This window comes from Molothrus aeneus, chromosome 27 (genome assembly GCF_037042795.1).
Source record: "Molothrus aeneus isolate 106 chromosome 27, BPBGC_Maene_1.0, whole genome shotgun sequence".
Taxonomy (NCBI): domain Eukaryota; kingdom Metazoa; phylum Chordata; class Aves; order Passeriformes; family Icteridae; genus Molothrus; species Molothrus aeneus.
In genome coordinates this window covers 726,261-739,960 of record NC_089672.1, presented here as the reverse complement: position 1 = coordinate 739,960, position 13,700 = coordinate 726,261, and the positions used below count along the sequence as shown (strand labels likewise).

Here is a 13,700-nt window from a genome sequence, read left to right as displayed (position 1 = left end):
GGGATTCAGGACTGGTGATCTGTTGAGATGGAAACTTGACAGATATTAAGATAAATTCATCCTACCAGATTATTACTCACTTGGAAAGAAGCTACAGAACTGAAGGTGTCTGTCAGAACAAGTAAGTCTATCAAGCATGCAAGCACAGGAACGTTTTTATACAAAGCCAAAAGAAATACCAGATGTGTCACCTCTTCATCAGATCACACGGGTTGGTATGTCTCATTCACCTTGTGGTACTTCTAACTGCTTTTTCAGTTTGGCTGTAGTACAAGGCTTCCCAAACTTGTTTTTTCTTAGGGCTGGCTGGCAGTGAGTTGCTGCAGCTCAGCAGTGTCCCACTGTGCTCTGGGAGCCCCCAGGGCTGCAGAGCAGCAGCAAGGGAGGGATGGAGTGACACTTGCTCTGGGGACAGGAGAGTCCAGGAGCTCAGGTGTCCAAGGCAGGGAGCTCTGGGCACCAGAGAGCCTGGGGGAGATGGGCACTGAGTGGTTCTTGTGTGTGAGTGCACAGTGTGTGTGTGTGTGTGAGTGAGTGTGCACTGCCATCCCTCTGCTCCCCTCCCTCCCCGTGCTCCTCGAGCCCTCCCTCCTCGAGAAAGGCAGCAGCAGCTCCTTGATGCAGGGCAAGAAAGAGTCAGAGGGGAAGCATTTGGCACTTACTGCAGCATTCACTGCCCAGACATCCCTTCCCTGTTTCCTCCAGGTCAGCAGAGAATCAGGATCTGCCACCGCCCTGCTCTTGGCAGAGAGCAGCTCGTGTACCGCTTTTAAGGGGTTTGCAAATCACCAGTGGTACACCTCAATTTGGGAACCCCTGGTATAGTATCATTATATTTCTATGATCACATGACCTCATATTTTTAAATAATAAATAAGCACAAGGGTTCAAAGTGAGTTTTTGACATTAACTTTCACATTTCCTGGCCTTTGAGTGCTTAGCTGTGCAACCCTAATATTGCACTAAAATATTCAGAAGCTTTGATTTTCTGGAGTTTAGGCCAGAAATAGAATAAAGGGGAATTAGAAATGTGGGTTTCAGGGAAAATAAATTAATACAAAACGAGACATAAAAAGGAGAAGATTTTTGCTTTTTGTTATGCATGAATCCTGCTGAGGTATTGTGAAGGAGGCAGGATTCAGGAAGAATGGGTAGGTGATTTAAAAAATCCAGTTCAATAAAGTCAGATCTGAGTTTTCCTGGAAAAATTATTAAAACCATCCATACACACTGGAATAATAAAACTGCACTGAGCCTGCTCATGTTGTGAGTGTTTGCCTGCACCTGCTGCCTTTGGGTGGAAAGGGAGTAGGTTTTGTTCTGCTTCACAAAAGAAGAAATTAATACATACAATCTCTACTCCTAAGAACCCAGAACACTCATCCCCTGCCCCAGCAAATCCAAAGAAACTCTTTGACTTAAAGAGTTTCGCAACATGTTCTTTTAGAGGCAAGAAAAGGAGCATGGGGTGAAAGAAAATCTCCTCTTGTGAAATAAGTGGGAGATGCCTGGGGGTGTCTGGGGCCTCTGGGAGGTGCTGCCTGTGCCCCTGAACTCAAGCAGTTCTGCAGCAATGCCCTGGACACTCGGAGCAGCCTGGCTGAGTTCAGGCATCCATCCAGGTCCCCTGGGAAGGTCATTATGTAATCTTGCCTTGCCTGTTCCTTGCCTATTTCTAAGGATAGTTCCCTGTTGATAAAGCAGTTGGAATACTTAACTTTTTTTTTTTCTGGCAGCTGTCAATTTGATTGTCAATTTGAATGGGGAAACATTTATGTGGCGGTTTTGATGTGCCATGTATAAAATATTCATTCTCAGTTGCTTCCCATTCAAGTTAATTTGCTTAATTGAACATGAAATATTGTGCTTTTTATTTGCTAGGTTCTCTCCTATGGGTGTAGATCACATGAGTGGGCTTTCTGGTGTAAATGTTCCAGGAAACGCATCTTCTGGCTGGTGTATCTTCATCTACAACCTTGGTCAAGATGCTGATGAGGGAATCCTCTGGCAGATGTTTGGCCCCTTTGGTGCAGTTACCAATGTGAAAGTTATTCGAGATTTCAACACCAACAAGTGCAAAGGTTTTGGTTTTGTGACCATGACAAACTATGAAGAAGCTGCAATGGCCATAGCAAGTCTTAATGGCTACCGCCTGGGGGACAAAATCTTACAGGTTTCCTTCAAAACCAACAAGTCCCACAAATAACTTGCTCGTGCTTTTTGTATGGAATAGATAATGGAGTGACAGAAGTTGAAACATTTTTGTTAGTGTAAAACTCATTTTGCGCCAATTTTCACAAGTGTTTGTCTTAGTCTAAATGAGAAGTGAAAAGGTTTTATATTCTGGGATGCAACTGACATGTTCAAATGTTTGAAATCCCACAATGTTAGACCAATTTTAAGTTCCTTTAAGTTATTTCATTTAAAACATGTTAAAAATCCCCTGAAATCTTAAGTAGATTGCATTAACTAGACCCTCTGGATGGTGGTAAAATTGAAGCATGCTTTCACTTATGAGACTAACATTTGTTTCATTGAATGTTGTCTGCAAAAACTGGAATTTTCTGAAAAATATCAGGCTGAATTCATTGATTTTCTTTGGTTTTATGTTGTTCTTCCTACCCATCCCCCTGTCCTTTTGTTCCCCCTCAGTTTCAGTAGTATGGAAGAAAAGTTGAGAAATACTAATGTTTTAGTTGACAGTAAATTGTTTGATAAATTAATATTCATTACTCTGTGTCTAGTTGAGGATCAGGCTTTTTAAAGTCAAGGTCTTGTAAGTAGTAGCATGCCAGCCTAACTTTAACACCATTGAGGAGGTAAGTTGCACACTGAGCAGTGGCCAAGCTGTCCAATTCACAGGTTTTAGAAACGTGACTTTTAAAACCCACTTTGAGAGGAATGGACCAAAGAGTTTCAAAGAAACTCCGGGAAGATTTCAGAGTCAAAATGAAACTCCAAAAAAGCGAGTGTGAATATATGTTGCTACTTTATCAGACTGAATCTCTTCTGTCCAAATATTTAATGCATGGTGCACTACTTACTGGTACATTATAATGCAGCAAGATACTTACTCATTTTCCAAGATCATTGTAGTTGGAATTCCTTTGGCAGTTCTATTTTGTAAAGAAAAACCAGTTATAAACATTTGAGCATTGTATTTCTCGCATCCCTTCTAATGAGTGCTAGTTTTTCTATTTTAATAGGATTTTGTTTTGACAACTAGCTTTACTTACTGAACACTCAGCAGAAAAGTACTTACAACTTGCAAGTTAGATATTAACCAAAAAACCCCTTTGATTTGTAGATTTAAAGATTAATCCCCCAGGTTTTCTGCAGACTGCCTTGAAACTTTGAGTTGTTCTGTTTCTGTTAATTTTCTTTTGCTTTTTTGTGTTTTTTGTTTGTTTTTACTTTTGCATTTAAGAACATTAAATTTGATTTTGTTTTGCTCAAATTTTGTTTTGTTTTTTATTTTCTGTTCTTTTTTTTGCTAAGTATTGCACAAAGTGTCCAGCTTTCAGAGTGCTGTTTAAGGAACTGTAGCTCCGCTTTAAGAGAATTTTAATTTACTGCTTTGACAGATGAGTAGAAGAAAAGAGTTTTGGAACAAGCACCACAATAAATCTGAAGCACATAGAAATGAGTGTCACAGACTGATGTAACCCTCAGGTGTGCTTGGGTAGGAAACTGGGAAGGCTGACCATGCCTGTACAGGTGTGTGAGCTGCTGTGCACAACTAGAGACTTGGCTCTGGTGTTTATGTAGGTAGGGCAGGTGTGGAAATGAGGTCTGTGGCAGTTTAATGCAGTCTCCTTGTTTTGCCTGATTCTCTACCAGCCCCAGAGTTCATTTCCAAACTCGAGAGGCCAGTCCATGCTGCCTGCTCGTCTCACTCCATCCCCAGCTGACCTTGCCTTCTGCTTGCCGCCATTTGTCCTCTCCTTGTCCTCTCCCTGCCATGGGATCTGCACAGCCTGAGGGCTCCCTCAGCCTCCACACGTGGCTGAGCTGGTGCCCTGCTCCAGGGAGGACCTGTGGCAGCTGCTGATGTTCCTGGACCTGCCCAGGACATATCTAAACCCTACAGATAAGCCTTGGCCCAGTGAGCAGCCTTCTGCTGAGTTTGAGCTTGTGTGCAGTGAATGCAGGTGGGATTTTCCTGTTAAAGCATCCAGCCTTGCTTCTCCTGCCAGTCTCTTCCCTCGCCACCTCTTGAGATGCTCGGTGGAACAGTGACTGTGACACAGCAGCCAGGCCATTCCCACCCCCCAGAGCTGCTCTTGGCTGTCACCAAGTTGATCACCATCCATTTATCACATCTATGATTATTTCCTTTCTGCATACAAGGAGAGCCTGGGAAGCGTTCTGGGCATCCTCCCAAGTTAAAGCTGTGTAGTACAGAGAAGTTCTCTTACATGTCCCATCATTGTTAAACCCTGCACTGTGCTGTTCCACAGGAGTGGGCTGTAGTCATTCCCAGTTCCTGTCATTCTCTTTTGTTTTATTCCATTTAAGATAAATTTGCTGCTAAACTGAAATGGGAGTTGCTGTTTATCACAATATTTAGTGGGGGTTCAGACTTCCAGCGAGTGCCCCCTAAACATGACTCTGTCAGTACTGGTTCCAAGCACACTGGCCATGGCAGCAGCACATTGCTGTGCTGCCATTTTTGAAGAACCCCCTTCTCTTGAATGCTTTCTGGCATCACTGTTCCTTTCTTTTTCCACTGCTTCCCTATTTTTCCATCTCTCATTCTTTGCTAAGTAAGAAGGAAATGCAGGATATGGTTTTGTACTGCTACTACAACAATTTCTTTTAGGAAAGGTCTGATTCCAGCTTTCTTTGATAGTTGCTCTGATAATAATTTTCAGGCAATTGGTATGACCAAAGCACTGCTGCTCAAGTCAGGAAAAGAGGAAAAACTCCTGCTAATATCCAGAGCTGAAACCAGAAGTAGTGTATGATTTGTGCTATTCTAACAGTCAAATCTTGGCATAAATAGCTGAAGTCCAGAAAAATTGTGTATTTATACTCGATGCTTTTGGTCCTAAACCAAAATGCTTGTGCATCCTACTAGTAAAGACCAAAAGGAAGCTTCTGGGGTTGGAAATTAAATTCTAACAAGACATCTACCAGGAGTTTTTCTGCCCAAAAGGTAGGAGCAACTGGTTTCCTCCTCACCCTGCTTTGAAGCTCTCACTTGAACAGACCTGTTTCAAGAGAGTTTTTGGCCTCTTAATTCTCAGAGTGCTCTGCTTTTTCATCCATCCATTTGGTGGAAGCCAGGTGTTTCTATCAGGTGATGCCTCTGTCAGTAAACACTTAAAGGATCTTAGTAGAACCAAAGGCTGTCTCAAAGCAGGGTTCTCACATTGCTTGTGAGATTCAGTGGTCTCATTGAGGTAGAGAGTTCTGGAAAGTCTTCATTGCTGGACTAGGATGTGATAATCAGATTCTAGAGACCTTAATTTTTTGGTCTGTACTGTGAGATGTGCTACAGGAACAGCTGAGATGGGAGTGTTTTGGGGTCCTTTAGAGTAGGTTAAGAGTCTCCTGGGACAGCCCCTGATGTAGGTTCTGAGGGACCAGGTGTAATTTCTGCTGAAAACACAGTTGTTCGTGCTGCTGTCTCAGGTCTCATGCGTAGATGCTGAGGGGAGTCACTGCATTTGCTTCCCAGATGTCCACATGAATGGAATTGACCCCAGTGCAGAACACTGGCCATGAGCCTCAGCACCTGTGAACCTCCTGTTAACCATTAGCAGATAGGGAAATCCCACATAAATATGGAAGAGGAATCTCTCTATGTGCTTGGTTGTGAGCTGGCAAAGGCACATGCAGATCCTTCAGGTGAGGGGATGGCAACACCAGAAATCCAGACGTGAGCAGAATCAGAGCAGGTCAGTGTGTTCAGTTCTCAGTGATTCCCTGTTAGATGGTGTCTGTGCACTGAAGTGTTGGATTTATTTTATTTTATTCTATTCTTCAAGCTGCATTATCATAAAATTTGGTTTACTTGAGCTGCTCCACTCTCCTGTTAGAGACTGGCCAGTGCAGTTACTGTTGCCTCCTGAGCCTTCCTCTGCCAGTCCCTGCATCTGTTCTAGCTCTGGGACTGGGAAAGGCTTCAGGATCCAGCTCTTAGGGTGAGGGGAGAAGTCACATCACCACAGTGGTGTGTGTGGCCACACAGCTTTTCCTTCCATTTGCTTGGATATGTTTTTTGTACATCTGTATCATGTGAGTATGAAAACCATGGAAAATCCAGAGACGAGTCACTGGAGCAGGATAAATTGTCACCACAGTGAACACTGGTTGGTCAGTGTTTGGTCACTTGCCCTTGTCCAGATGACCAAAGGGTGTTTGCATGGAGAGGACACCTATTTTTGTAGGGGGATTGAACATTGCAGTAACCTTATTTATAAAAAGCAGTTAAAAATCTTTTTTAAAAAAGTTTTTTTAAAAAACTTGGTATCATTTATAGAAAGAATATCCAGCAGTCAAAACCAAAATGATGAACTAACAGTAAAAGTGATCCATTATTTTAAGGCTGAGTTTGGAAAATGAATAGTCCTTAAGGTCCTTCAACATTTGTTACAATTCTATGTTGCTTTAATGTTCTGGGTAAGGTCAATAAAGTAGAAATTCTTCAAATATTTCAGGAGAGATTTTTTTTCAGTGCATTTTAAACGGCAATAACTCAAGTTCCTTTTTGGATAGTTTATCATTACATATGTGCTTTAAAAAAACAAACTTGGAGAATGTCCCCGCGTTTACTTTTCTAACACAATATACAGGTCATGTGATAAACTGTGTATTTAAAGTAGCTCCTCTGATAGCTCTGCCTGCAGAAGGTTAGAGTTTGTGGGAGATTTTTAACACACAGCTCTTGTGAGCTGCTGCTAGCCTGGTTCAATCACATAAACATGGAGCAGTTTGTCTGGAGGCTGCCTCTGTCAGAAGGTCACGGTATTTTTTATTTCCATATTGAAGAAATGTGTCCTTTTTAACTATCAATGAAGCACCTTATTGTTACATTTCTACGTTTAGGCATCTACAAATAGCTTTAGAGGGAAGGGACCAAATTCACCTTTAGCATAAAGAAACACCAACCCCTTGAGCTCTCTGAGTGGAGCTGCACTTGTGTTTTGGCTTTTTCTCATTTTGTTTTTATTTTCCAAGAGCTGAATTTGTCACCTGAGGTATTGTAATCTCTATTTGGAAGCAGGAGAGTCTTTTTGTGCCTTCGGCAAGTTCCTCTAACGTAGCTCTGCACTTCTCAAGGTTGGCTGCTCAGCACAGTAGGATGGATAAATCCAGAGCTCAAGAGGCCAGTGGCTATTTTCTCTGATTATTGTGTTTATTATTTCTGGGTTTCTCCTCACTAATATAAAAAATGAAAAATGTGGAGTTCATAAAAAGGGTCTCAGTTCCCTCCCTCTCGCTCGGAAGAGGCGGTGCCTCCATGACAAGCAGTGGATTGAAAATCGCCGGTCATTCCTGAGCGGCCGCTCGTAGGTTGATCAGGTACGGCGTCATTTCAGTGCTTGCTGTTTGTAGTAGTCTCATGTAGTCAAACAAAACCAAACTCACAGTGTTGCTTTCTCATCCTACATGATTTAAAACCAGTCCAAGTCTTTATGATCTCTAAAGCAGAACTCGCCACCCCATGGGTGGGTTTGACATTCAACTCTGGAGATTCCTTCTAGATCACACTCGATGCAACAGCAACAAAGGTTTAGAAATATTTTTCTGTTGAGTGGAGTTTTCAGCACTGAAATTCTCTTTTGTTGCTAATGATGGGAAAACAGTAATGGTAGAACTGCCACCTGAAACCTTGGAAAATTGCTTCTGTGTTCACATTTTAGAATCTCAATATTCTCCTACTGTTGTTCCTTATTTCTAAACATTTTTGAGCAAGTTTTTAGTGGTATGGCTGAACTTTTTCACTTGGTCATTGAGAAGAAAATGACTTGAGACATTTGAAACATAAGTTGGGATAAACCTTTATTTGATGAGTAATTTGAATAATACTGTACTTCTAGTCTTTTTATTGATTTCCTTTCCTTTAACTTATGTAATCTTTTGTTTATAAATTAATCTGTTTGTGGGACAGAAGGTTTTATCAATTGCTTTCCATACTGTACAGTATATGGTTACACATTTTGTATATTTAGTGTGTTTTTAAGTTATTGATTTGTTTTATATCAAATAATTTATTTTTCAGGTACCATTTTCATTTAAACTTTGTTTTTACATGGGTTTACTTTAAATAAAGTATGACACTGCTTTCCAAATGTCGAAAATGAAGTTGAATCCCATTGTGTTATTTTGAGATGATTTATGTAAATTAACTTATTTTAGAAATAGCTGCAAAAATGTACCAAGTTCATACTTTGGTTGTGCTTCAATTCAAGTGCTTGGAAATTCTCTGCAATGATTTTTGAGCAGTTTGAAAAAATTGAGTTTTCATATTGAAACAGTTCAAAGATTTGTTGATGAAGCAGCAGTTTTGTAGAATCCTGTGGATGGAGTTATGAACATTGTTTTCTATATGGATTTTCAAAATTAAATGAAACAACTCATAGATATTTTACACTGGTGTTAAGACTTAAATGACATTATCTATGTTAATAGTGCAAAGGAGTTTTTGTACTTTTGCCACATGTTCATGGCTGGTTTGTTGAGCACTTGTTTGGAACATACTTGGGATGCTTTTACTTGAGCCCTGTTGAAGGGTGATGTACTTCAAAATAGAATTAGGCTTTTACGTAATTGTTCATATTTTGTCTTTTTTTCCCTGCAGGAATTGGATTATTATTGTGCAGTTTGGAATTTGACATGTTTTCAGAAGAATCTGAACTGTGTTCAGGAATAGGCCAATCAAGGTTCCTCCACTAAAGATTCTGTAACTTGTGGCCTTGTTAGAAAGATGGAATTAAAAGAAGGGGCTTAGTTTCCTTTTTATTTTTCAGGGAAAAAATTGTTGTCTTTATCTTACATTTTTCTTCCTGATTAAACCAAACCCAAAGCCCAGCTATACTGTTACTCAGAAATGTGTGTGAAACTTCTTCAGGGAGCTCCTGGGGAAGCACCTCATGTTGGCCCATTGGAGGTTTAGATTGGATGAAGATTCTCTGCAGGTTGTGCCAGGGTTGTCAGGCCTGGCAGAGGCTGCCCAGGGGAGTGGGGAGCCACCATCCCTGAAGAGTCCAAAGCATGTGGCTGTGGCACAGGGGTCCTGGGCCAGTGCTGGACACGGTGCTGCTGCCAGCTTGGTGCTTGGGCTTCATTGCCTTAGAGGGTTTTTCCAGCCTGACAGCTGTGATTCCATGGGACGGGACCATCAGGGCAGGTCAGGCTCCCTGGTTCCTTGGGTGAGGCTGGGGCAGGACAGACACCCCAGGTCAAACCCTGGGGGAGGTTCTGTAAGGGGTGTTTTCCAGAAATACTTCTGAGACCACATCCTTTTGGTTGAAGGATCGCATATAACCCTGCTGGCTCTGCACAGACTGGGTTTCAGTCTTAGTCCTTTCTTCACCAAAACAAACTTTTAGTTTTGGTAAGCTGAAATCTGTCCTGCTGCTTTTCAGCAGGTGTCTCCTGTCCTTTAGTCACAGAAATAATCCCTCTGAGAGCTGGGCTAATTGTTGTACCCTTGACACATTGCCTCTGATTTTTCTCTTAAAGACTTACTCAGAAAAATGATGTAAAGTAAGAGATATAGATAATGTTTAATGTATGATGTCATGGAACGTGTGGCAGTGCTGCCTCAGCTCAGGATCTCTTCCAACTCAGGAGTTTTTAGATTTGCAGTTATTTTTTCTTTGATGGGAATTTCTCAGTTCAGCACTGTTCACCATATGGAATTATTTGTTGAGCTAAATTGGTAAAGAGCAGAATTGAGAATTTCTGTTCCTACCATTATATCAGTGGAATGTTGAATGTGCAGCATCTGGTGTATTCAGGAATGCTTCATCAAGACTTAGACCTTTCCTGGGTTTTCCTTTGCATGGAGCTGGAACACCTTCTCCACTTTTGCTCCCACCAGAGTTCATCCCATGTGGTTCACTTTGCTCATGTTCATTTTGACCACTATGGTATTTTCCATGTTTTTCTTCTATGAAAAATCATGAGGAAAAAATATATTAAATTCCAAAAAGCTTAATAACGGACATGGCCATGTGAAGTTCTAGCCCCTCAGAAATGGCTCTTTTTTTGAAAGAAAAACCAAAAAAGTTTGTGTAGACCCATTTACAGCCAGACAGGGACTCTGGTTCTAGCAGAATTCCTGGCAGACTCCCTGGCTTTTGACTGTTCCCCCGCCTTGCTCTGCTCTTGTGGTATCCTCCCTCCAAATGTCACCCCCTTCATTTCCAGAACAGTGAAAGAGGGAGGGGGGGAGAAAAACGGTGTTAAACTGAAATGTCCAAGAAAGATGTCGGAACCCTTTTCTCTGTATTTCCTATCCTTTAAAAAAAAGGGAAGAATCTGGCTGTAAGAAGTGTCCTGGGTCACGCTGCCAGTACACTTGCTCCGGATTCTGTCCCAGCAGTGGCAGTGAGCAGCTATTTAAGGAAAGCTTGGCTGCCTTCCCCCCCTCCCTTCATTCCCCTTGTGCTTCCCCAGCTCAGTGTCAGAGGGCCCCTAAATACCTCCTCTTCTTTAGAATCCTGATTTTTGACACTGCCTTTTTCCTTAAACTGTCCTCTGCTTCTTCCTGTACTGACAGCAGGAGGAGGGAGTGGAGCATTTGGGAGTGGTTTAACACATCTGTGTTATCTGAGCAGCTGAATGAAGGTGAATAAATCACAATGTTTTGCTCTTTGCACTGTGACACACTTCCTTTTTTTTGTCTTTTGTTTTTTGTGTTTATATATAGAAACAGTGATGAGCAAAATGAGACACTGAACCTAGTTTGTCAGAACATAACTTGTGCTAACATCTCATTAGCAAATAATGTTTCATTGCATCAAAATTAATTTAAACCAAATGTGGCACAGTTAAAATACAGATTTTCTTTGAATTTTAAGTGTGGTTTATAACATTCTGAAGGTTGACCTTTCCAGAATGAACTGACTTCTCCCTGCAGGGCTGGAGCTCCATGCTTACAAAGGAGCATGTGCTCAAGCTAGAGCTTACAAAGAACTGAGTTTAATACAAATAAGTTTGAGGCTTCCTGTGTTCTCGGTGTAGGGATCAGAGGACCTGTTAGACCTACTTTAACAAACCTGTTAAACCTACTGTTTGAATGTGTTGGAACAGATTCTGCCCCAAGAGAAGGCTCCTAGAGGAGAGCAGAGCAGGAGTGGTTTGGCTGGGGAGCAGATTTGGGGCAGTGTGAGCAGTGCTGAGCTGCTTCCTGCCGTGGGCTCCAGCTCTGCTGTCATGGGAGGAGGAGGCACTGGCAGGACTCCAAGGCTGTCCTGCAGCCCATGAACAGCTGTGGTAAGTAGCTTGTGCTTCTCAGTCTTGGCGCAGAGGGGTTTGGTCTTGGTCTAACCAGACTTGCAGAATTTGTGATTAAACACTTTTGTGACCATGTATCCTGCTTTACCTTGCTGTCCCAGCTTGTTCCTTCTGCTTTTCATCTTTCAAGAGACAGAGTGCATATATGTTTGTATGTGTGTCTACATACACATGTAATACCTGTGTGAAATAAAACGTGTAGACTGGAATGACACATTTAGAGTAGGTACCCATTGCTGTCAGTTGTGTGTCACTGTCTCTGCTGTATAGGTGCTATGTATAGCACATGTGGAATGGCACATCTGCACTGTCCCACATCCTGCACAGTGCAGAGATGTACATCCTTGAAAAAACAAGCTCATGTGAAGCTTTCTAAGGCATTGGTCACAACTCTACAGTGATGTGAGGAGCAAGCTGTGGAGGTTTAAGAAAATTAATGCCCATCTTAGAAAGAATTTAGCTTCCACATTTTTCTAATTCTGGAAAACTGCCCTACCTGTGTGTTGTGTCTCGGTGTTTTACAGCAGTGGTCCTGAACTGTACCATATCACTGCTGCTCAGGGAGCACCTCCCATTCCCTTCTCCCTGTGAGATACAGTGCTGTCACTGTGGGAGTCAGTGACTTCAGTAACTTTGTTTAAGCCACCTTTACTCTGTATTTTCCCCCTTTCTGTGTTTTCTATATTCCATGGGTCTTAATGTTTTAATCTTTTCTTACTGCAGGAATGGAGGAAGGAAGACAGTTCAGCTGCAAGAAGGACTGTGGCTCTAGAGGGATGGCAGTGCCTGAGCTGCGCCTGCCACGGCACAACAGCCTGGGCTGCATGGCCAGGCCCCCCTGCCCCCTGCACTGCATTCCCCGAGGGACATCAGGGCTGCTCGTGCTTTTTTAGATAAAACATGGCAAAGCTCTGTTCCAGTGTGTTCAGAGCTGCTTTTCTGAACAACACAAAGTTCAGGTTTGAGGTTTGACTCACTGTGATGTCTGTGCCTTGTTTAGTCACTCAGGTAGCTCATAAAGACTTGCACCAGGTGTTTTATTCCAGGGCAGTGGTGCCTCTAACACTGTCATAGTTTCTGGAAACATTCTGGCTGCCCTGATTTGCATCTGATCTTACTTCAACACAGTGATGCTCAAAGGCAGAACAAGAGCTGTGCAATGGATACTGGTTGAGAAGCTTTGTGCTTCTGTTTCCATCTTGGTGCTCTGTGCTCAGCTGTGCACATGAGAGCCTCATGTCCTGTTGGATTACTGGGGGCCTTGAAGAATGAATGTTTGCAATGGAATATTTGCTCTTATTTTAATCTTTCCACGTTCATATGACAAATCTTGATGTTACAGAAGAACATCTCTAACCTCCACTCCGTGGCATTGGATGTCCAGCTTCTTTGTCATTATCCATTCTGGGTTTGGGTGAGGGAATAATGAGAGCTGCTTGTATCCAAGAAGGAATAAAACAAGAAAAGGACAGACTTGTTGAATTGGTGAGATTAAGGCAGCCTGGTGTAATTTTTGAAACGTGACAGGAAGGATCCCTGTTGGGAGCGTTGGGGTCAGCACGGGGTAGGGAATTGATTGATAGGAACTGTGTCAGCCCTTTGCTCAGTGAGGATGGTGGACAGCCTCTAGTCCTAACAGAAGGTTTGCTTAATTTGCTGCACAAATGAAAGGAGGGAAAGAGGTGTGATGTCTTAAGGTGGGCAAGGATGAAGTGATTTTGCTCAGAAATACTTTGGCATTTGGTGCTACAGCTGGAAGGCAGTGGGGCCTGTGGGGCAGTGCTGCTGACTGAGGTGTCAGCTGGGCACTGTCCATCTGCTGTTCCTTATTGGAGATGGAGGAGGAGTTCCTTGCAATGGGTGCATTTTCAACCTGTGTGAAAGCTTAACAGGTTATTAAAATAATGTTACATGGTACAGCTTCATAAATGTTTTTGTATTAGAAGATTTTAGATATTGAGGTCCTAAAAAAAACCCCATAATTATAATAATCATCATCATCAAATGTCTTTGAAGATGTAAATAAGGCTCCAAAGGTGAGCTCTGGGTATGTTTTAGGTGCTGGTGTTGCTCTGGTGTCCAGAATCTTACACCAACCCTCCACCAGCATCTTACTTGTGCTGATAAAACTGTTGGTAGGCATTTCTTTAGTTAAATGTAAGTCTTGCCAGTGGTTCCTTTAAACCTGGACCAGTTCTTGGATCTGGTTCTCCTGTAGTCCCCATTCC

General features: G+C 42.3%; 1 protein-coding gene across 2 annotated transcripts in view; it reads left to right on the top strand.

Annotated features, from left to right (window-relative positions):
- The window catches only part of ELAVL1 (ELAV like RNA binding protein 1), a 45,632-nt gene extending 37,033 nt beyond the window's left edge, over positions 1–8,599 (top strand). The window contains exons 6-7 of one of the 2 annotated variants that reach the window (XM_066566637.1): positions 706–819; positions 1,882–8,599. In XM_066566637.1, coding sequence (XP_066422734.1) covers positions 706–819; positions 1,882–2,206 — 439 coding nt within the window. In that variant the 3' untranslated portion in view covers positions 2,207–8,599. The remainder of the gene's footprint in view (positions 1–705; positions 820–1,881) is intronic. The other variant, XM_066566638.1, reaches the window with a different exon arrangement.
- Positions 8,600–13,700: the final 5,101 nt, after the last annotated feature.